The sequence below is a fragment of the Musa acuminata genome, chromosome BXJ2-9 (assembly GCF_036884655.1).
Source record: "Musa acuminata AAA Group cultivar baxijiao chromosome BXJ2-9, Cavendish_Baxijiao_AAA, whole genome shotgun sequence".
In the NCBI taxonomy this organism is placed as follows: domain Eukaryota; kingdom Viridiplantae; phylum Streptophyta; class Magnoliopsida; order Zingiberales; family Musaceae; genus Musa; species Musa acuminata.
In genome coordinates, this window is record NC_088346.1 from 31,629,067 (window position 1) to 31,654,492 (window position 25,426).

The window sequence follows — 25,426 nt, forward strand, 5'->3', positions numbered from 1 at the left end:
TGAGTTCATCACATCTATAGAGTTGAGAATCTCTGTATGCTTCTGCTCCCAACGCTGCAACTGGGGAGGGAGTTTGCAAACCTAATTCATGTTTCCATCTTGAACGCCAACATAGGGTGCTCAGTTTATTCTCAGAGAATCTTATAATTTGCGATGGAGAACTAGTCAAAACTCCCTTAGATGGATGAACTAAGCTAGATATCACATTATTCCCTAAACTAATAAGGTGGCCTTTCAATTTTCTACTGAAGTTTCACTTTTGACCAACAAATGCAAGTCCCGTTGAATTTGGTCTCTAACAGTATAATGTACTTTTAAATACACCCTAAAGGCAATTGAGCAATTCATCAAACCAAATTATTCAGCTTCCAAGAGAAAAGAAAAGGAACATTAGGAAGGATGATATTGAGAACATAGTATTAGAAAGAAAGAAAAATCAAGACAATATATTATGACAGTATTGTGTGATTTCATGATGTTAAGAATATCATGATTATCATTATTCTCTTAATCATATGAATTATAAAATATGTTTTCAAGATTCTCAACCATAAAAATTATGTTGACATTTTATCATAATTCTCTCAAATCATAGGAACCATGATAATAATCTTATTGTGATTTCCTTGATCATGAAATGATTTGAATGAATATTTCACGTTTATTATTGATTAAGAAAATTATATAATTATCCTATTTTGTAATCTCTGGGTGAATAAATTCATACACATTGTCCTCGAAAATTCTATCTAATCATTTCTTTGGAGAGGAAGCAAACCTGAAACAGCATGTCAAACTTTTGTCAACAATATTGATTCTGTTTATTCAGGTCACCATCCCAAGTTTTGGAGTTGCTCTTTGTCAGGCATTATAGACAAAATCAAATACTCATACCTGATTTGTTGAACCGACCAAATGAGAAATCACATCCTCGAGGCACAAGATATGTGATGATAATGTGTCTTTCAAATCTGTGGCATCAGATTGAGCTAGAGCATCGTTCATTACCTTCACACCGCTCTGCAGTAATTCCATTCCTTCACAAATTCTGTCCAGAAGCTTCCTCTTCCTATTCTTGACAGAGTTTTTGTCATCGTTCACAAGTTGCTTAGAACCAGAAACTTTTGAATTATTACATGCTCCTTTGACTAGGTTTCTCAGCACAATCCCTTCTTGTAAGAGATATAACTGCTCTTTGGATGGAGTCACATCACACAATGCTACTTCCTTTTCAAGAACACATTTTAACTCCGACATAAATCGGTCTTCATTGGCCTCAGTTCCTGTGTTGGTATCAAATGAGAGAGTTGCATCATGAGGAACAAATCTCCAAAGCTGAGTACAAGATGTACGGGCAGCAAAATAACCAAAAGCAACTATAACTAGATGAACAATTGCCCAATGCCGTTCCCTCAGTAACATGTGATAAAGATCCCATACTGCAGTACAAAGTGTCTGCCCTTCACCTTCTGCTATTTCCATGTGACTGAGGCTAGCCATGAAATATGCAAGAGAAGGCTTGCATTGATACAACATACCATCAGCATCAGTGGGACATTGCATGAAAAGGGTATGTAGCTCCACAATTAGTTTTTCCATTTCAGCAGAACCGTAAAAATTCCTCATGTTTGAAATGATAACCAATGTTGCGCTTAGAAGTGTGGCAAAGATGTCTTTCTTACGATCAACGGCACTTTTATATCCATGAATAACGACAACTGCAAAGTTCACAACGTGTGCCATATTCTTGTCACCAGCAATATCAGAATCCTTAACCTGACTGAAGAATGTAAGAAACGGTTAGCCACAATTTTCTCAAATAGCCACATGATTCATTTGAGAAAATTGATGTCATTATGATATATTTTGAGCAATGAGTTGCTTACCGACACTGTAGAGCAGATGAGAGTGCATGCACTGGTAGTCCAACAAAACTGGAGTAACCAAATTCTGTGGACTTAAGTAGTACAAGTTCCTGTTCTTTAGCTTTGTTCTCTGTGAAATGATAAAATGAAGTAACTAATTTGCGAATAGCAAGCATTTTACTCTCATCAGGTAATGATTCCAATGGGAAACCCTCTACAAGTGGTGCTAAATACATTATCTGTGACAAATTAGGCTCATCCTCACTTTCCACAAGATTGTAAAATCTGTCAACCGCAGCAGGACACACATAAGAAAGTGAAACACATACTAGTCTTGATGTCTTTCTTAAAGTGTCGAGAGGTCTGAGATCTGGTTCTGAGGATGCTACAAATTTCAGTACTGAACAAAGTTTATCAAGAATGTAATTGGTCATATTTGTTTCCCCATGACGCAAAAGGAAGCAATACATTTCTGTAATAATTTCCAGACAAAGAAAGTGAGGATGGCAGATGTTCCGGAGTAAGAAGAATTCCACCTCCATCCAAGCTGGACCTGAAGAAGCAGCAACAATCATGAAAGTTTTCAAGGAATGCAAGATGAAATAGAACATCAGTTGCCAAGCTACTCCAGAGTTTGGTCCAACAACACAATTAACAGGTATCTCCAAACCAAGAGCCAAAGAGTAGACTTCTTCATGCATCATCATATGCAAAAGACTATCCAGCTTCCCCGAGATTCCAATAACTATTTCTTCCCTCAAAACTGGAGAAGTCTTCAGAAGATTCAAGAAAAGCATAAGTCGTCCAAGTAATACAGCTCTCGCCATTGGGACATCATCACAATTCACAAGAAATATGCTTCCCAGAGAAGTTGAACCTGAGGAGCTATCAGCATTCTCTACCACAACAGTTGATTTAGAATCATTTTCATAACTTAATAACCAATCTAAAATCAGGAGTCTTGACTCGAGATTTATATTTGCTGTATTCAGTAGTGTATGCAGTAGAAGTGATGATGTTGGTTCCAAGAACTCTGCCAGAGCTTCACTTGCAGCTCTCAGTTTGGTCTCCTTGCTAAATAAAATTCCTAAAGATGAGATCAGCAAAGCACAGCGAGTTAACTCCCTGTACACATCAATGGCTTCATATGGGTACTCGGATGAGATCCGTACAGCATTTATCAAGTAAAACTTTATTGGGAGAAAGATCCTTTTAGCTTCAGCACCAGTAAGTGTTTCCTGTAATGTCATACACCATGCTTCAGAGGCACTTCTGAGGGACTCAATGGCCAGAGAAACAAGGTTCAGAATAATATCAGCGACGTTTACTTTTTTGGTTAAAAACCCTTTACCAAGCTGCAGCAAAGAAACAACACCTTTCCATGACACATTTAGTAGTGTAACCAGACTTCCTCCGCCAGCAGCTGCAAACATTCCTAGTTCATACAAATACTTTGTGGTGCATGCTGTTATGTTGACCACATGACTAGCAAGATCTACACCTACCTCAGCCATTTCTTTGTTTCTGTCAGCGTTCATCTCATAAAAGTCCCACTTAACAGCTTGACAATAAATTCTGCATAGCTTTACCGCAGCATCCACTATGACTTGTGTCAACTTAACAACTTCTGAAGCAATTGAGGGAATTTTCTGTTTGATAAATTTTTAATGAACAAATGGAAAGGATAGATGATGCCAATAATTGGCAAGATAATTATAGTACATAGTATACATCAAAGCAACAAAGCATTAACAACAAGAAAGAAATAATACATAAGATTTTTCTGTAGATACCATGTACATTTCTTTCATATATACAGACCATATACATAAGGAATATTTAGTCTGATCTTTAGAACTTCTAAAGATGGTATGATGGAGAACCATTATAAGGGATTTCAGAAAACATTATTCTAGGCAAATAAATCAGCAAAAAATCATCAATTAATTGGCCTAGAGACTTTAAGAGATGTGAAAAATTGAAAAGTATTTGGGTCTTTCTAGGTGTTAAACCTTGAAACTCTATTTTTATATTAAGTGCACTCTTTACTTCTCAGCTATGATAAATTCCTTTAAATCTATTTAGGCAACCTAGAAGCCACATTTTGAGTTTCTAGTAGGTATATAAGTTCCCTTGGAGATTACTCTTGGAAATTATTGCCTTCATTGATTATACTAAGGCTCCTAAACCCCCATAAATAGTGGTGATTGTCAATAGATGAATCACTTCATATTTGAATGAAAAAAAAAATGCATCCTCTCTTCTAGCCTCCTTCACTCCTCTCTAATCTCTAATCGCACTCCTCTCTTTCTCACCTCTCTAATCTCTAACCTCAATCCTCTCTTTCTCTCCTCTCTAATCTCTAATCTCACTCCTTTTTTCTCCTCTCTTGTTCTCTATTTCTTTACCCTATTCTACATTAGTTGATATCAAAGCTTATCAAGAAATCTGTCATGTACCTCATTTGGTCCAAACTGGCAACAAAGCTTTGACCAACACTCACAGATCTTTGCACCTCCAATGTCAACCCCTTGTGTGTGAAGTTAGACTTTGAGGTGACTATCCTTACGGACTTGGTTTTTATCATTTTTTTCTCCCTTGCTTTCTCTTGTTTTTCTATTTATCACCCTCTCTCACCCCTTTAACTACAACTAGGGTTTGTTGTACCACCCAAAATGGTATGGTAAGAGCAACACATATCGATCTGACAGGTGATCAACACACAGACCACCCCGTTCCAGGTGATTATACATTAGGGACCCCATATCGAAAGATACAAGGTATATACCAAGTGGAACTGTCGAAACTCGACCGTTACCGACTTATACCGATCGATAATGGTTGGATTTTAATCGAGACTGATCAAGGGCTATGATATACCTATTTCTAACGATCAATTCTTTTTTGTTGGAACCAGTTCAAAAGATTTTAAAATCCTTCCCACTCCCTTTTTCAACCCCTTTCACTCTCTCCAATTCTTCGACTCTCTCAAACTCATTCTCACTCATATCTCTCTCTCATTCTTACATTTTCACTCTTAAATTCAACAAGGCTACAATTTGTGGATTGGATCAAATTTGGGAGAATTAACACTTAAGTTAGAGTAATATCACTCTAATTAAGATGTATGTAACTATGTATTCCCTTACAGTCAACAGTAGTACAATGATAGTTGGTCATTCTTTTCCGAAACTGATCGATCTTATAATACAGAGCAACAAGTTAATGTCGAAAATAGAAGTTATGGAGTTCTACAACCTCCCCACCAATACATGCCACAATCAAATTTGCCTCAAGAGTCGCCTCGAACTCGTGTGATTCACGACATTTATACTATAACCATCACTACATTGATGCACCAATGGCATACGATGTATCAGTATACCAGATCGTAGGAGCAATTCTAAGATTAAATCCGACAAACATACCATATTGACATACAAATCCATATGATCAAGGACCCCGATTCACTGCCTATGGAGTCCCGTCATTCTTTTAAGCGATAGGACCAAGTATATCTATCGATTGATCCATTTATTACTTGATTCATTTAAATCTTAAAGCTTAACTCATAATCTAACAATTCAAGTCATATCTTTGTAGGTAATTCAATATCAACAGAAGAATAGCTCCAAACATGCCGCAACATTGCTCTTCAAAACTTGAAAAAGATGTGTCACTATTCCTTCCTAATTTAAAAGATTTTTGATTAAATTATACTAAACTTACATTTGTTCCAAATAAAAAAAATCCTAATTTAAGTTTTTTTTCTATTTTTCAAGTATTTTTTGAGGTTTTTTGGGCATTTTATTGTGTCATCGACATGCCCTACTGTATCGACACCATCGATACGAAGCAACACGTGTCGTGCCGTCGATTTAGATCGATAAGTCGAATCCTGACTATAACTATAGAACCATTAAGATTTAAAACCTTGAAAGTTGTCCAAAACATGAGAGAACCACTTGAATCATTACACCTCTAAATTATACATTGTAGTAATTAACGACATCATTATCCAAAGGTAATTTGTTGATAGCATTAAAATCATGACTAGATGAGGTGAAAATCAATCCAATTCTAATGAATCCCAAAACCAACAAAGTGAGATAAACACCCTTAGGACGAAACTAAAATATCCTGACATAATATAGAACCAATTATGCGATCAAATGATCCAAAGCCTAAGAGCTCTCCAACACCTTAACAAATGAGCCATGAATGAGGAAATTGATAAGTCGGTTAAGTAACATGACCATTCTCCATAATCTATAGCTTTAAATCAAGGAATTTTTCCTACTCCCTAAGTTCCAGTTTGAATAAATCTTAAGTCTAACTATGGGCACCTGTTTAAAATTATGCTCCAACAATTCCTGATAATCAAACTTTTGACTTTAACAATGAATTCTTAGAACCTACTAGAAATCCACAAACTTAAGTAATGGGCCAACGAGTTTGATTTGCTGACAATATAGGAGAAATAGCTAGAAGAGTCAAAGTGGATGTGCTCGACTTTGATAGTATGTTTGACCCAAATGTGTTTGTTGACTGGTTAAATAGCATGGAGGACTACTTTGAGTGGTATGGAATGATTATTATTAAATAGATACGGTTTGAAAAGCTGAAACTGGCAAGGTCCACTAGGAAGTATTGGCAACATGTCTAACATAATCTTAAACACCGTCGGGGGCCTTTAATCACTCAATAGGAAGTCATGAAACAAAAACTGAAGTAAAAATATCTGCCAACCTACTTTCAAAGCTAACTAATTAAACAATTGTTAAATCTTAAAAAGTTAAATCCTAGTACAACTAGGTATTTGGCCTAATTTGATGAACTTTTACTCAGATGTGAAATTGATGACTAAATCAACACTATCTAAAAATTTATTAATGGGAAGTCTCTTTTAGTTTTTCCGGCACCATGGAGGAAGCCTCCCGATAAGCCCTTGGGATTGAGAAGTACACCAAACTTTATCCAACTCATCGAGCATCTTTTTATTCTCTCGACAATAGAACTATTTCTCAATCTACCCCAAGAGTGGCTCTATCAAGCCAAACATCCCCACTACTAGCGACACCCCTAGCCCAACCATGAATCATCCAACTCATTCAATCATTGATTCTCAAACTAGTTCGTCTTTATTCCAATATCACTACTACCATAATAAAGGTCACATTGTCTCTCATTGTCCTCAATGTACCCATACCTTAAAAGAACTAGATGATCCAATCGAGGAAGTAGACCAATTAGTTGAACCCAAAACTTACTTAGGTGATGAAAATAAAATAGAATTTAAAGATGCCCATGCCAATATTGTTCATATCTTTTTTTCTACTATTAGTGTTTTTTATGAATGGAAGAAGACAAATATCTTCTATATTATTCGAAGCTAAGAAATAGCTTAGTAGTTGGTTATAGATGGGAATAGCACTATGAATATAGTCACAAAATCTACTATCGAAAGACTAAATCTTAAGGTAAAATCACATTTGACACCATTCAAGGTAGCCTAGGTTGACAAAGCCACTTTACCTGTGATTGAAAGATGCTTGGTACCAATCAAAATGAGCGATTACCAAGATGAGATTTAGTGTAACTTCTACCAATAAACGTTGCCTACATTTCTTTAGGTCAACATTGGTTGTATGACCTCAATATTACCGCCTCCTCGTCTGAGGCGACGAGGCCTCGACGACTTCTCATCCGCGCGGGGAGAGAAGAAGCCTCGACGACGTTGCGGGGAGAAGCGGCTTCTTCTCCCCACACAGGTAGAAGGACTGAGGCTTTTTTTTTTTTTACTTTTTTTGCGTGGGGAGAAGAACGGTTTCTTCTCCCCACGCGGGCAAAAACCGAGCGACGTCACCAAGGCAACGTCACCTTTCTTTTTTTTTTTCGTGCGGGGAGAAGGAAACAGTTTCTTCTCCCCACGCAGGCAAAAATCGAGTGACGTCGCTTTTCTTTTTTTTTTCACACGGGTAAACTGGGCAACGTCGCCTTTCTCTTTTATTTTTTCGCACGAGGAAACCGAGTGACGTCGCCTTTCTCCTTTTTTTTTTTGCACGAGGAAACCGGGCGACGTCGCCACCTTTTGCTTTTTTTTTCTCGCGCAGGGAAACCAAGCGACGTCACCTTTCTCTTTTTTTTTTCTGCGCAAGGAAACCAAGCGACATCGCCTTTCTCTTCTTCTTTTTTCCGCGTGGTGAAACCAGGCGACGTCGCCTCTCTTTTTTTTCGCGCAGGGAAACCGGGAGACGTCGCCTCAACAACATCGCCTTTCTCTTTTTTTTTTTGCGCAGAGAGAAGGAAACGGTTTCTTCTCCCCACGAGGGCAAAAACTGAGCAACGTCGCTTTTCTTTTTTTTTCGTGCAAGGAGAAGGAAACCTCCTCACGCGAGTAGAGCACGAAGAGTATCAAGGTGACATAGATTTTGTTATATATATATATATATATATATATATATATATATATATATATATATATATATATACTGAGTGGTATATCGAAACGTACCGCTCGATATAGTTATATCGTACTATACTAAGCTGAGTTCGAAACTCCGGTACAGTACAAAATTATGAACCTTGGTCCCAACCACTAAAGGACTTCACTTATTGAATCCTAAGTCTTTTGAAGTCTTAAACTTAAACCAGGGGATTAAATAGATGCTTGGGCGCTCACCTAGGCGCTCAGGTGAGGTGAGGCAAGGCCCGAGTGCCCCACAGATTCACCAGGTGACACACTTCAATGAAACGTCGCTTGGGCGCTCGCCTGAACCCAAGCGTCGGGCGCCTCGAGCGAGTGCCCGTTGAAACCATGCAACCCTAGAACCTATAATTCAGTTGAACAATAGCTAATTGGTTCGATTAAACCAACAAAGCTACATAAAGTTATTTTACTTGCAAAACCCACCCCATGCAGCCTCGCACGACCCTGAGCAACCCTAGCACAACCTCTGCCTCCGTAACGTCTCTGCCATTGCCTCCGCTACCGATGCACAAGACCAACGCTTCCTCTGTCGCTGCCTCCGCCGTCAATGCATAAGACCGACGCTTCATCTGCTGTCAACGAATGAGTCTAAAGGTGTAGCTTTCGTGCGCAGTTCCCTTCAACGCTACTGCTTCCGTGTGTAGCTCCTTCCACCGTCGAGGGAGAGGACCTTAATTTCCTCCGCCACCGATGGACACATATGAAGCTTCCTCTGCCTATGACGTCGTCATCTGCAACTTCCGACGCTATTGCTATCATTCGTAGCTTCCTCCACTAGTACCGTCATCGTCCAAAAGTTCCTCCGTCACTACCGCCCTCTCCTTCCCCACTTTTGTTAGGACTCTAGCTAGTCGAGTCCTAATTGAGAGGGGCAATCATGTTAACCTACCTAGCCGACCCCTATTAAAGAGGTGAAGAGGCCAGCTACGGTTAGGAGGTTATTTCTTAGAGAAGCATTAGGAGTTGTAAAGGAATATGAGTCTTGAGTAGGAGTCCTATTATGAGTTGTTCTTAGAAAAGCATTAGGAGTTGTAAAAGAATAGGAGTCTTGAGTAGGAGTCCTATTAGGAGTTAGGGTTTAGAAGCCCTATAAATAGCCATGTATTCATCCTCTTTTAACAAGCAATAGATGAATCTTTTCTACAGCCTTTGAGCAGCAATTTGGAAGAAGGAACCCTTATAGAGTTCAAAGGAGGCCGATCCCCTAAAGAGATCAAACCCAAGCTTAGAATCTGCAAGGGTTCTAACATCTGGTATCAGAGCAGCGTTCTTGGCATCTCGCTGCCCTTCCACAGCCATCCATCAGCCCTCCACAGTCGCCCAAAGCAATTCCCACAATTGCTTAAAAGATCATCGCTGAATTCCGCCGTCATCTCCACCACCGCGGATCATCCTTTGATCTCCTCGTGAATTGCAACAGGTTCTGGTTTCCTACCTTACTGCTGCTGCAATTTAGTTATCCTTATTCGAAAATTCAAAAAAAAATTGTTCCTATATTCCTACAAATTCCTTTCGTCGCAAAAGTTATCATCTTTACGAACAAAGGATTGCTGCAAAAAATTACAGCCGCATATTGTTGCCTTAACCGATCTATTTGCAACCCTCTTTGAACGAAATTTCTTATACACTTCATAGATCATCTTGGGAGTACTGAAGCCCTCACTACTGTCAACCGAGCCCCTGCACCAAAAAGGTTGTCAAGAGAAGAGCTTCGGGAGCAATCTGCGAAGGGGTTATGTTGGCACTGCGACGAGCCGTGGAGTCGCGAGTATCGCTGTAAAAAAAGGAGACTTCTTGTGATTAAACTAATAGAATAAGAGGTCATTGAATATCCGGAAGATAGCCTTGAACATAAAGAAGAAGATGTAGAAGAAGAGCCACAACCGACCGAGTTTACGGTACACGCACTAGCCGACTACTTAAACCCACAAACGATGAAAGTTGGAGGCCTTCTCAAACAACAACCGATCACTGTTCTCATCAACACAGGCAGCACTAATAACTTCCTAAACAGTAAGGTTGCTGCTCGGATGACACTCCACATCGAAGGTTGCAGCAAGTTCGACGTAAAGGTCGCCAACGGAAGAATCCTAAAGTGCGACCAAAGATGTCCGCAAGTGAAACTATTACTACAAGACTAAGAAATTATCACTGACTTCTTCCTCCTACCAATTGATGACTATGAGGTCGTACTTGGCATAGAATGGCTGACGACGCTAGGTGATGTCTCTTGAAACTTCTCCAAATTAATTATGAAATTCTACTGCAAAGGCAAGCAAATCATCCTACGCGAGAAGCACGGAAGCAACGTAACCACCGTTTTGACCCAACGAATGGAGAAAGTTTTGCACAAGGTAAATGGTGGCTTTTTGATGCATCTCCAACAGCAACCAGAGGGGAAGAAAATAGAAATTAAAGATCAAAATCTCACCAAATTGCTTGCTGAATTTGTCGACATTTTTGCCGAGCCGCGCGGTCTTCCTCCTACTTGGCAATATGACCATCGAATTCCAATCCTTCCGGGCAAGCCACCAGCGAACACTCGGTCGTACCGACATCCTCACCTCCAGAAGGATGAAATTGAAAAGATCGTAAAGGAGATGCTTGAAACAGGGGTGATTCGGCCAAGTTGCAGCCCCTATTCCTCACCGATGCTACTTGTACGCAAGAAGGACGAAACTTGGCGAATGTGCATCGACTATCGAGTTTTAAATGGCATCACCGTCAAGGACAAGTACCCAATACCAGTGGTGGATGAACTTCTTGATGAGTTAAAAGGAGCTCGAGTCTTCACGAAGTTGGACCTCCGATCCGGTTACCACCAAATTCGGGTATGTGAAGACGATATTCCAAAAACTGCATTCCGCATACATAACGGCCATTATGAATTCTTGGTAATGCCTTTTGGACTCATTAATGCTCCTTCAACCTTCCAAAGTCTCATGAACGATATTTTTCGGAGCTTTCTTCATAAATTTGTGCTGGTATTTTTTGATGATATTCTCATTTATAGCCCTTCTCTTTAGACTTACTTTTAGCATTTATGGGTTGTTTTAACGATCCTTCGAGAGAATACTATTTTTGTTAAGCAGTCAAAGTGCAGCTTTCTCCAACAAAAAGTAGAGTACCTTGGGCACATAATATCAGAAGGAGTAGCGGTAGACCCAACAAAAATTGAAGCAATACAAGGCTGGCCGAAACCTACAAACGTGAAATTACTACGCGGGTTCCTTGGACTAACGGGCTACTACCGAAAATTTGTTAAGGACTATGGGAAGATTAGCGCACCCCTCATTTCTCTACTGAAAAAAGATACCTTCCAATGGTCGGACAAAACCTCCGTTGCTTTCGACAAACTTAAGGCAGCCATGACGACAACGACGTCGGTGCTAACGCTACCAGATTTCAACCGACCCTTCATCATTGAGGCCGACGCATCTGGAGTCGAAATTGGAGTCGTTCTCATGCAAGATGGTCGACCACTCGCATACACCAGTAAGGCATTATCTCCCTCCCATCAAAATATGTCAATATATGATAAGGAGATTGTTAGGACTCTAGCTAGAAGAGTCTTAATAAAGAGGGGCATTCACGTAAAACCTATCTAAGCTGACCCCTATTAAAGAGGTGAAGAGGCCAGCTAGGGTTAAGAGATTGTTTCTTAGAGAAGAATTAGGAGTTGTAAAGGAATAGGAGTCTTGAGTAGGAGTCCTATTAGGAGTTGGTTAGAAGTAGGAGTCTTGAGTAGGAGTCCTATTAGGAGTTAGGGTTTAGAAGCCCTATAAATAGTTATATATTCCTCCTCTTTTCATAGGCAATAGATGAACCTTTTCTGCAGCCTTTAAGCAGTAATTTGGAGAAAGGAACCCCTATAGAGTTCCAAGGAAGTCGATCCCCTAAAAAGATCAACCCCAAGCTTAGAATCTACAAGGGTTCTAACACCTGGTATCATAGCAGCGTTCTTGGCGTCTCGCTGCCCTTCCACAGTCATCCATCAGCCCTCCACAGCCGCCTAAAGCAATTCTCACAATTGCTTAAAAGATCGTCGCCAAATTCCGCCGTCATCTCCACCACCGCGGATCATCCTTTAATCTCCCCGTGAATTGCAACACTTGAAAATCTGTGCTGCAGAAAATTGCAGCCGCATATTGTTGCCTTAACCGATCTATTTGCAATCCTTTTTGAACGAAATTTCTTATACACTTCATAGATCATCTTGGCTTTCATCTAAGATTGATCTATTGAGGAATTCATCTCTAAAAACGTTCTTGTGTTGCTGTAAATTTTCGTCGCAAACCACTGAAATTTTTCAACGAGAATTCTGCTATCGCAACTTGCACCAATTTCCTTGCTATTATACTATCGAAATTTTCTTGATTGAATTGGGCATCCTTGCGGTCATATAAAGTGAGATTTTTCTGTTAATTCCCTCCTCAAATCTCTCAAGTTTTTTGTGGAAATTTCGTCGAAAAACTACTGTTTCTTCGACGACAATTCTGCTCTTACAAGACAACACATACCTACAGCAACTTCCACTGATTTCTATCAAACCCTTGTTGCCATATACCACAGATTTAAAATTTTCATCCACAGCCCTAAAACTCCATCAAACCACACCCTCAAACTGCACCCAAAACAGCCACAAAACAAGCCTAAACCGCAGCCTCAATCCACCAATCCACCAACCCTATCGACCATCAAAAGAGAGATCTTAATATCACAGATTTAGAGGCATATACTATGGCATCTGAGGAGGCAATCAATGCTAAATTCGAAGCCTTAAATGCGCGAATGAAAGATAAGATTCGGACGCTCTTTATCCAACTCAGATTGGGCCGACCACAAAGCCCGAAGAGATGACTTCCAAGGGAGGGGAGGCTCTATGACCGACCCCAACTATCCACGCATGAGGGTGGACTTCCCTAGATGGGAAGAAGGAGACCCGATTGGTTGGATCTCGCGCGCGAAGCGATATTTTTGGTACCACAAAACTGCAGACGTAACTATGGTAGAAATTGCAGCTATACATCTTAAAGGGAATGTCATACAGTGGTTTGACTGGTTTGAACACACTCATGGAGTCCTCCCATAGCGACAATTCAAAGAAGGACTGCTGATCCACTTCGGACCAACCTATTACAAGAACATTGACGGACAACTAGCAAAGATCCGACAAACCTCCACCATTCAGGAGTACCAAACCAGGTTTGAAAGATTATCTAATCAAACTCGTGATTGGTCTGAAAAACAACTATTGGGGACCTTCATTGAGGGCTTAAAGCCGGAGATCCGAGGAGAAGTTAAAGCATGACACCCGTACACGTTTATGGCAGCCATCTCTTTCGCACGATTTCAAGAGGAGCGATTGAACCATGAAGCCCGAAAGGCTAGGGTCGCTCCCCGAACAGTAATACTGAAGCCCTCAGCCCCCCCCTACTGTCAACCGAGTCCCTGCACCAAAAAGATTGACAAGAGAAGAGCTTCGGGAGCGATCTGCGAAGGGGTTATGTTGCCACTGCGACGAGCCGTGAAGCCGCGAGCATCGTTATAGAAAAGGGAGACTTCTTATGATTGAACCAATAGAAGAAGAGATCATTGAACATCTGGAAGAGAGTCTTGAACATGAAGAAGACGATACGGAAGAAGAGCCACAACCGACCGACGTTACGGTACACGCACTAGCTGGCTACTCAAACCCGTAAACGATGAAAGTTGAAAGCCTTCTCAAACAACAACCGATCACTGTTCTCATCGACACAGGCAGCACTAATAACTTCCTAAACAGTAAGGTTACTACTCGGATAGCACTCCACATCGAAGGTTGCAGCAAGTTCGATGTAAAGGTCGCCGACAGAAGAATCCTAAAGTACGACCAAAGATGTCCGTAGGTGAAACTATTACTGTAAGACCAAGAAATTATCACCGACTTCTTCCTCCTACCAATTGATAACTATGAGGTCGTACTTGGCATAGAATGGCTGACGACGCTAGGTGATGTCTCTTGGAACTTCTCCAAATTAATTATGAAATTCTACTGCAAAGGCAAACAGATCATCCTACGCGGAAAGCGCGGAAGCAACATAACCACCGTTTCGACCCAACGAATGGAGAAAGTTTTACACAAGGTAAATGGTGGCTTTTTGATGCATCTCCAGCAACAACTAGAGGGGAAGAAAATAGAAATTGAAGATCAAAATCTTGCCCAATTGCTTACTAAATCTGCCAACATTTTTGCTAAGCCGCGCTGTCTTCCTCCTACACGGCAACATGACAATCGGATTTCAATCCTTCTGGGCAAGCCACCAGCGAACACTCGGCCGTACTGATATCCTCACCTCCAGAAGGATGAAATTGAAAAGATCGTAAAGGAGATGCTTGAAACATGGGTGGTTCGGCCAAGTTGCAGCCCTTATTCCTCACCAGTGCTACTTGTACTCAAGAAGGACGGAACTTGACGGATGTGCATCGACTACTGAGCTTTAAATGGCATCACCGTCAAGGACAAATACCTTATTCCAGTAGTAGATGAATTTCTAGATGAAAGGGAGCACGAATCTTCACAAAGCTGGACCTTTGATCCGGGTATCATCAAATACGAGTGTGTAAAGAAGACATATCGAAAACCACCTTTCAAACACATAACGGCCACTACGAATTTTTGCTTTCTTTAACAGAAGGTGGAATATCTTGGGCATATCATATCAGAGGAAGGTGTGGCGGTGGACCCCTCCATAATTGAAGCAATGCAGAACTGGCCGACCCCAAGGAACATAAAATTGCTACATGGCTTTCTGGGTTTAACAGGCTACTACCGCAAGTTCGTAAAAAACTATGGAAAGATCAGTGCACCACTTACTTCCTTGTTAAAAAAAGATGCTTTCCAATGGTCGGACAAAGCCACCACCACCTTCGACGAACTTAAAGCCGCAATGACAATAGCGCCCGACTTCGACAAGACTTTTGTTATTGAAGCTGATGCCTCCGGAGTCGGAATTGGTGATGTACTAATGCAAGATGGCCGCCCCCTCACTTATACCAGTAAGGCATTATCTCCTTCCCATCTCAAGATGACTATTTACGACAAGGAGATGCTTGTGATTGTGCATGCTGGCCAAGTGAAGACCGTACTTGATCAGACGACGCTTTCAAATCAAAGCCAACCATAAAAGCCTTAAGTACTTTTTGGAGCAAAAGATATCATCCCCTGAGCAGCAAAAATGGGTAACCAAACTTCTTAGATTTTATTATGAAATTATTTACAAAAATAGAAAAGAAAAGTTGCAGATGCACTCTTACGGCTACTTGAACAAGCTAAGGTTTCAGCCATCTCCCTTCCTACCACCAGCTTCCTCGAGGACAATAAGGAAGAATGGAAGAAGGATCCAGAGATCAGCAACATCATAAAAAAATTGGAGGAGGATCCAAGTGCAATAGCCCTCTACACTTGGAATTCGAGGGATCTACGCTACAAAGGTCGCATTGTGCTTATACCTGACTCCCCTTGCATCAAAATCATCCTGCATGAAATGCACTCCACACCTTCAACAGGACACTCCGGATTCCTGAGAACCTACAAAAGAGTGAAGCAAAATTTTTATTGGAGAGAGATAAAAAAAATTATTGTTGAATATCTGGCACAATGTGATGTATGTCAATAGCACAAGGGTGAAATAGTGGCAAGTCTAGGGAGGCTACAACCACTACCCATACCGAACTCGGTGTGGACTGACATCCATGGACTTCATCGAAGGGCTGCCACCTTCCAAAGGTAAAAGCATAATTCTCGTGGTGGTTGATCGGCTTACGAAATATGCTCATTTTTGTGCTGTGCGAAATCCCTACACTGCTGCTAGTATTGCCCATATTTTCATAGAAAATATTGTTAAACTGCATGAGATGCCAAGGTCCATTGTAAGTAATCGTGACAGGATATTCACCAGTAAATTTTGGACCGAGTTATTTCAGTTACAAGGCACCAAACTTAAGATGAGCACAACGTATCATCCACAAACTGACGGCCAAATAGAGGTGGTAAACAGGTGTTTAGAGACGTACCTTCGGTGTTTCGCCAGCGACCGGCCAAAGGAGTGGCCGAAATGGCTTCCCTAGGCCGAATGGTGGTATAATACTATATATCATTCATCTACCAAATGTACCCCTTATGAAGCACTGTCTGGTCGGCCGGCCCTTGTGATTCCAAAGTATGTAATTGGCTCGGCCAAGGTAGATCAGGTTGACCAAGAATTGATTGACAGGGACAAACTCCTACAACTGTTAAAGGATAATCTCTCTATCGCTCAAGCTAGAATGAAGTAGCAAGCCAACACACAACGAAGCGAAAGAGAATTTTCAATAGGAGATTGGGTTTATCTTCGCCTACAGCCATACAAGCAACTCTCCATCAACACTCGAGCCTCCATAAAGCTATCCCCATGTTTTTATAGGCCCTATCATATCACAGAGTGTATTGGAGCCATGGCATATAAACTTAAATTGTCTGAGGATACCAAAATTCACCCTGTCTTCCATGTGTCATGCCTGAAGCCCAAGTTGAGAGAACACGAGTCACCCCAGATCCAACTGCCCAACATCACTGAGGATGAAGTTATTCAAGACCAACCATAAGCCATCCTCGACCGCAGGATCGTGATGCGTCGCCGACATCCCTTTACTTAAGTACTAGTACATTGGAATAATTTACCACTTGAAGACGTCACATGGAAATCATATGAAGAGCTGAAGACCCGATTCCTTGAGTTCATGGAATCCCAACCTCGAGGACAAAGCTGATTTGAAGAAGGCGGGTCTGTTAGGACTCTAGCTAGGAAAGTCCTAATTGAGAGGGGCATTCATGTTAACATACCTAGCCGACTCCTATTAAAGAGGTGAAGAGGTCAGCTAGGGTTAGGAGGTTATTTCTTAGAGAAGCATTAGGAGTTGTAAAGGAATAGGAGTCTTGAGTATGAGTCCTATTATGAGTTATTCTTAGAGAAGCATTAGGAGTTGTAAAGGAATAGGAGTCTTGAGTAGAAGTCTTATTAGGAGTTAGGGTTTAGAAGCTCTATAAATAGTCATGTATTCATCCTCTTTTAATAATAATAGATGAATCTTTTCTGCAGTCTTTGAGCAACAATTTGGAAGAAGGAACCCTTATAGAGTTCCAAGGAGGCCGATCCCCTAAAAAGATCAATCCCAAGCTTAGAATCTGCAAGGGTTCTAACAACTTTCCACTATCGGTGATTCTTGGTGATTCTTCTCCTCTATAACTACTATTAGTAGTAGATTAAATATTAAATATTATTAACTACTATTATCATATAATAGTCCCTATTTAGATTTTAACACTGTTAATCTATATTTATCAATTATATTATATATTTTTTATATTTTAATATTTCATAGCGTCTCGTCTCGCTCGGGCTTGAGTATTTTAGGACCTTGGCACCTAACGCTTTTCAAATCACTAGCCTAGATAACAAATTTTGTGTTGCCATCACTACTAGAAAAATATCTAGCCTTTGCACAAATCCTAACTTAACTCCTGAGGTTCCCTTGTTAGATGAATTTTTTAATGTTATAACTTCAGAATAATCTAGTGAATTGCCAACCTAACAAGAAATCCAATATGCCATTGACCTTGTCCCAAAATCACAACCCCTAGATCTCTTACATTATAGGATAAATTCGAAGTCAAGAGCTGAGTTGAAAAGGCAAATTAAAAACCTTTTGGCTAACGGATATGTACGACAAAGCTTCAGCCCTTGCGTTGTCCCTACCTTATTAACCTTTAAGAAAGATAAGTCTTGGAAGATGTATATCAATAGACGAGCAACAAATAAAATAACAACTAAATATCGTTTTTTTGATTTCTCGACTTGAGGATATACTGGACCTTCTCCCTGAATCTAGTTGGTTTTTCAAACTTGACCTAAGAAGCAAATACCACCATATTCGTATTAGACCTGGAGATAAATATAACACTTTATAGAAACTATTTAGCATAATATTGAAGTTCTCTTTAACATTTCACCCCATACGAATGGTCAACTAAGGTTGTTAATCATTCCTTGGGAAATCACCTTATATGTTTAGCTAGGGAGAAAATGGGAAATTGGGACTTAACCTTATCGATGATAAAGTTTGTATACGATAACTCAATTAACCACTATACCAGAAAAAGCCCATTTGAAGTTTTCCTTGGCTATACTCCTCGCACACCCATTGACCTTACATCCTTCCACTTGACTATTGTACCTCAAAACCAACTCACTCAACATATCTATGATTTACATGCTAAGATTCAATATAAAATTAATTTAAGTAATGAAAGTTATAAACATGCTACTAATGCACATCGTAATAGTCAAGAGTTTCAAGTTGGTTGTAGTCAAGAGTTTCATGTTGATGATTATATCTTGGTTCACATTCGCCTTAAGGGATTCCCTAAAAACTCATTCAAAAAGTTACATACCGCAATTGGACCTTTACTTGTTATCGAAAGACTGAGAATACTAAGATCTAATGCATATATGCTCGATTTACCATCCAAATTAAATATCAGTTCAGTTTTTAATGTGGATGATTTAATCTCATATCATGATACTTTTGAGCCTCCTTTATCTACCAATGCTCGTACATGTAACAATTCTCTCAAAGCACTGACTCTCCTACAATATAAGGATATCGTAGAGGTCATTCTTGATGACCACCTTATTATGTCTGCCACTAGCATCACTCAACACTTTCTAGTTAAGTAGCGTGATTGTCCAGCTTCCGATACCACTTAGATTACTTTGGAGGAACTCCATGACTTTGCACCAAACTTATTGGACCAGTGCCTTGTAGATCATTCTCCGGGGTCAAATTCTTTTCCATCGGGACAAAATGATGGACGACCATCTAACTTTATAAAGGATTTTAGAAGAGTTTATTCTAGACAAAAAAAAATCCACATAAAGTCGTCAATTACTTGGCCTAGAAACTTTAGTGTTTTGGGTTTTTCTAGGTGTTAACCTTGGAACTCTACTTTTGCATTATATGCACTAATTACTTCTTAGTTGTGATAAGTTTCTTTAAAGCTATTTAGGTATCCTAGAAGTCACATTTTGGGTTTCTAAAAAGCATTAAAATTCTCTATGACATTGCTCTTGGGATTCATTGCCTTCATTGATTATGCTAAGGCTCCTAAACCCCTAAAAATAATGGAGCTTATCAATGGATGAATCACTTGAAATTTGAATGAAAAAGTATTGCATCTTCTCTCTTCTAGCCTCTTTCTCTCCTCTTTAATCTCTAATAGATCCTCTATATTCTCTTACCTCACTCCTCTTTCTCTCCGCTCTAATCTCTAATCTCTAATCCCACTCCTCTCTTGCTCTCTCTATTTCTCTTCCCTGTTCTACATCATGGTACCGGGAGAGAAACAGATCACTCATCCTCTAGTTATTATAAATTATCATCAGAGCCTCCATTAAATGAAAACCATCTATGAATCACAAGAGTAGAATGAAAATCATCTATGGATCACAAGAATTTGAAAAGACATTGGTTGTTGCCAGAAAAGTGATAAATCTGAAATCTGTTTCTGCTCATCATGTTGTATATCAGTTGATCATCAAAACATCCCTCTGGTCTTCTTTCTTGTAGCTCCTGAATTCTAAGCCCACTATTGTGGTTCACCAGCCAGAAAAGTTCTTGACAGAAAGGTCCATTCTAGACACTAATGCTTCCTCTTCTAAGACAAAGTAAAACTATCTGTACTAATCGAATCCAACAGTCAGGCTTACCCTACATTATAAAGTACATGATTTTTTGAAGCCCTCCTAACACATTAACCAGCCTTCCTACGATAGTTATGTTGTATGTAAACCAAACTCATGTGATCACTCTCCACTTAAGCTTTGACCATTTTGTACTGCAAGGGCACTGATATCTAGTTATTACAACTTTCAACATTCTCTTGCTTACAAAAATTGATGGGTCTCAACTATTTGGGATCAGCGACAGTTATCTTTTCTGGCCATTGAACACTTTTTAGAGGCAATACCATTATTCAAACTTAAAGCCAATAAATATTTTTTTGTTGTTTCTACTGAAGTTCTATTAGGTTTTCTTCTGCATCTCCCCACCAATGATCTAATTGGCTCACCTGATCTAATCGGAGCACCTCCAGGTCTCTAGATAGCATTCCATGGTAACAGAGTCTTCTGTTTATAGTCTTAAGATTCAGCTATCATCAGATTCAAATTTTATACTCCTAAGCACATGTAAATCAACAATCCAATAGCTGGATGTTCATATTCCTGTCGATTAGTCTAGTAATGTGCTTCAAAAGGAACAGGGAATCAAATAAATAAGCATAAATTTTCAACTTCATCTATGACATGAAAACATATCAACTTTCCTTTTAATTCGACAAAGTTTCAGAATCCAGACAAACAGATCAAATGTATCATGTTGATACAAATGATTTAAAACAATGTGTACTTGTGGCTTCTCTAAGCCAATCCGGAGAGAATCCAGCCAAACTCTGCTCATTGTTGATGCTAAGATTAGCTATACTAGTAGGCTAAGGAATGTCACAAATCCAATGTTCTGGGCATTTCAGATGTAGCAGATAAGTAATTCAGTTTTGCATGGCCATCTAAAATGCCATCATTGAAGTTTGGTAAACATTTCTCTTTTATCCTAAAATATGCTTTTCATATGTATATGGACTCAAAATTCTTGCAGCTTTGCTGTTACCACGTTGGTCCTTGGTTACTGCACACAGGATGCACACATCATGACTACGATGATATTCATAGGGTGATGGCTCATGGCACTCGTTCCTTGGTACCAGCATATTTTGGGAAGGATTGTTATGATATTCTTGAGTTTAAGGATATCTATGGAATTGTAAGTGTGCAACCAACTAACTAATAAATTGTGTGGAACAGACTCAACCACGAGGCTGAAAATGCCTAAATTGAGCTATTAGAATATGTAAGTCTATCATTTCAGTGCTTAAAATGTGGGAACACAAAGATACACTAATCATATTCCTTCATGAACACTGCACAGGATTGGCCAAGTCTTATATTGAAACTGTCAATTTTTCTAGGGATCAAGAGTGACTGATTTTTCGCTGTTCCTGCGGATCTAGGATGAAATCAATGATCCAGCTAGTTATCTATTGGTACCTGCTCATGCAACAGCATAACCTAAATGGCCCCCATTGCAAAAAACCAAACAAATAAATTTTGCAAGAATTTTCAAGCAACAATTGTGATACAAAGGATTTTTAGTAAGATTGTTACCTTTGTCTCCACTACTGAAGTTTTTGTCAGGTTTAATAGATCCAAAATGAAATCTTCAATAATATTGACCACTTCCTTTTCCTCAAAAACAGGGGATCTTGTCAATGCAAAGATAACAGAAGAAGAGAGGCTTAAAGAATCCAAGATTATCTGTTGCAAAAAAAAGAAATGAGTCCATGATTGTCCACTATATATACATAAATGAAAAGTTAATTCTGCAAATAGTGCCTAGCTAAGTGATTATCATACTTGGATTAAACAAAATAAAGACAGATGGACTGGGAGTTTCAGTGAAAATAAAATAAAAAATTTGGTGTAATGTAAATTAAAAGCATATTTTAAAATACCTGTCAAACTACATGACTATCATAATCTACATCTCGTCTCATTTTTATTTTCACATTTAAAGAACTGTATTACAATAATTTGAAAATGTTGATAAGGAAAGGCAGACCAGAATAGTTAAAAATCAACAAAGATGATAATTTTAAGGTGAACTAGTACAATAACTGGAGGAATACTTAAATATAATAAACAACTCAGAAAGTTTTAAAAGAAAACTTTTCTGATAAATCATTTAACATGTGCATGATAAGATGGAGATGTTTTTTTCATTTTTCAAAGGGTATGTAGTAAAAACAGGACTCGATCAAAGTCTTAACAGACTAATCTAGTTGGCATCCTCAAGATTATACTTTTGAACCCCCAAAGGCAGGAGACTCACCAAGATGTATTCATACCTGATAAAATATGCTGGAGCAGTTTTCATCGTGAGATTCACCAATTGAATTAATTGTTATTTCGAGATGCCTTTCACACCATTTGATTGCCTAGAACATGACTCTCGCCAAATTATCCACTAAATGACATTAGCACTAATAGAATAGACTTCATATGAGTTCAAATTACCTTTGTTCCGAGAACAAGAAATTTACTGAGACAATTATGCATATCTGATTCCAAGTATTTTGAAGCAACGCTCAAAATTGTTTTGTTTAACATGCACTGTGGCATGCCCAAGCATGTTGCCTCCTCCCAAAATTCCTACGACTTTGTTAAGATAACCAAATGAGAATTAACTATCCCCAGTCAACTAGAATATTTCTCCATGATTCTTGGGCCATGTTGGTCAAGAAGCTATAAGCACTATAAAAGCTAGTTATGGAAACAAAGTATCATCAGGACTTATTTTATAACTCAAAAATACTAGAAGAACAATATAATATTTCCCAAACTGGAGGTTTGCAGTTGCTTACTAAAAAAGCCTATAGGAAAGGTAGGTAGAACCTTTTCCCATAAAATTAATAATGCAAAAGAGTATCTGAAAATATCTTAAGTAATGCATTAGGAACTTTGCAAACATTGAGATTTGGGGTCCTGAAACTAAATGTCCAAGACTTATCACAAAGTTATGACAAATAGAACACCATTCTGCATTACACAAAAGCATGTCCCTTTTACTAGAAAAATAAAATGCAATTCCAAGGCACATAGTCCTTTAGGCAAACTGCAAAAGAAGAAAGCACATGGCTTTGTTTACTTGAAATAAAAAACAATTTCCTGATCAATCAATATTCAGGACTTATGGCTTCTGCCTTCTAACCAAAATTTGATCCAAGATAACTTCAGAACAAGAAAAAAATAAAGTTCAATGTAAAACAATGGCACCATAAGATCTGGATATAGAAAAGTTTCTCTAGGGTCAGATCGATTAGATCACAATAAAATGGAGAACACACTAGAAAATAGGATACAGCAAGGTATTCAAGTAGAAGGGCCTGAAAAGATGATCCAGATTGGTTGAAATCATTGACATTTCCCAGCTGACTGATTAGAGAAATTCGACACTCCAAAACCTGCAAGAAAGTTATCGATAAGAAACTAGAGACAAAATGGTAGCTACAACTTACTAGATTCATGACCTAGGAAAATGAGTTCCATAAAATAGAGAAATTAAACCATGCAGAAAAGATGCAATTGTTGAAAGCACATGTTCAATATATGATACAAGGGCTGTGACAGCTAAGCGGCATTTTTTTCTATCTTTAATCATATTATTAAGTGATTCAATTTTTTATAGAGCCACATAATATTGAACACTATAGAATAGACTGATTTGAAGAAAAATCACAAATGTCTCCATTGCTGAACGGGCAGTTAAACGAAAAAGAAGAGAAAAAAATTGAATTGTGCCTTTATGGAAATGTACATCGAAAGGAAAGCTTATACAAGTTATATCTTGGTATCCTAGCAGATTAAACTCCTTCCACATTTATGTTTGTATCCAAATAGTCCATGATAATTCCAAAATCTACTTGTACTTCCGTGGCAAATTTATCTTGTCCCCCGTAGCAAAGATCATTTCTTAATGACTCACATAGTATGGTTAGATATCAAGCAAAATTAGATCTAGTTCTGTTGATTCATAACAGAAAAGGAAGAGAAAGGTTCATAATAAAAAAGAAGAGTAGAAGAAAGATAATACTTAAACTAAGGCCTTTTGAGAAACTTATCCGGGTGGTTTCAATACTCAGGACTGTTGTGTAAACTTGTTCCTTGGATGAAAAAGTAAAGGCTCCTTCAATGTTTCAAACGTTTATAGACATTTTCATTTGCATTTTGAACATGACAAGTAACTGTTACATTAAAGTACCCCACAATATTAATTCTTAAAAAAATTTATCAATAAAAATTGATTGATTCTTTTTCTTGTATTTAAACCCATGAAATATTTTTGTTTTTCCCTCACCTCTCAACATAACAACATATAATTATAAAATGTTATTAGTCAGACTTGATTTATTCTTTTTCCTGTATGTGACCTTGCAGAATCAATTTCTGTCTCACTTCTCAACATTATAACATTAATTTAAAAAAGGATATGCATAGCCTCTCATGTGTAACACAGAGCAGAGCCTACCAACTCGAAATAAAAGAAGATACCAATATCAAGAGAATAATCAGATTAGTAGATAGTTGTAAACCATAACAAGCCTCGCTTCATGGTTGAAGATTTGAAGTATTGCATTGTAAAAATCAAATTACTTTCTTAAGGTGATAATACTTGTGTTTCTTTAATTAGTTAAACCCACAATCCCCAGGTACCAGTATTTTAGGTACGATTCATCTCTCCATCAGGAGCAGATTTGAGCAGGGCTATAATTGGAAGGAAAATATCCTCTCTCTTTTTCCCTAAATCTGATTAGCTCCAGAAAAAATATAAGAGCCAGCTTTTAACTTTTTATTGATATCAAATATAACAATTACATTCTAAGCCCATCTGCCTTGAAATAATCGAAACTTCAATCTGCCACCCATCAGGTTCATATACCTCGAACCCATCCAAATTCAGTCTGCCCCCCACCCTCAACTGCAAACAAATTCCACGAAGGAAGACAAAAACGTTATCGTTCAAAATTTTCATAGTTGACAGCGAATAATCAATCAAACCCTAAAATCAGGCGACCAGATTGATTCTATCATGCAACAATAACTAAAGACCCGACTTGAATCCGAAGATACCAGCAAAATCACCGAATTAAAGTATATTGTACCCAGAATATGCTATCATCGCACAGATCCAAAGCAAAGAAGGATCAAATAGGGGAGAGGACGAAAGAAAAGAAGACCAGAAAAACTCTTTGCCACGACAGAAAAGACCCCTTACATTTGATCCTTTTATGGCTTCAATCAAGCTTTCCAACTCATTCCTCTTCGTCTCGCCTTCCATCTTTCTCTCGAAGCGTACCTCACAGTGTTCTGTGTTTCCCGCC

The 25,426-nt window shown here is 38.8% G+C and overlaps 1 protein-coding gene across 1 annotated transcript; it reads right to left on the bottom strand.

The window, feature by feature from the left end:
• Positions 1-741: 741 nt before the first annotated feature.
• Positions 742-25,426, bottom strand: LOC135623907 (uncharacterized). Its single transcript, XM_065127369.1, has 7 exons — positions 25,321-25,426; positions 23,408-23,509; positions 22,563-22,697; positions 22,394-22,483; positions 21,654-21,803; positions 1,887-3,514; positions 742-1,780 (listed from the first exon to the last, which is right to left on the bottom strand). Exons 1-7 carry the CDS (start codon positions 25,381-25,383, stop codon positions 889-891), a joined length of 3,060 nt encoding a protein of 1,019 aa, XP_064983441.1. The 5' UTR covers positions 25,384-25,426; the 3' UTR covers positions 742-888.

Excerpts from the sequence above, each read along its gene's own strand:
- LOC135623907 (XM_065127369.1), bottom strand. The coding sequence starts at position 25,383 with ATGGAAGGCGAGACGAAGAGGAATGAGTTGGAAAGCTTGATTGAAGCC. Across the intron at positions 3,515-21,653 it reads CTTCAGTAGTGGAGACAAAG|AAAATTCCCTCAATTGCTTC; the intron begins GTAACAATCTTA and ends TTTATCAAACAG. Across the intron at positions 1,781-1,886 it reads TCATCTGCTCTACAGTGTCG|TCAGGTTAAGGATTCTGATA; the intron begins GTAAGCAACTCA and ends TACATTCTTCAG.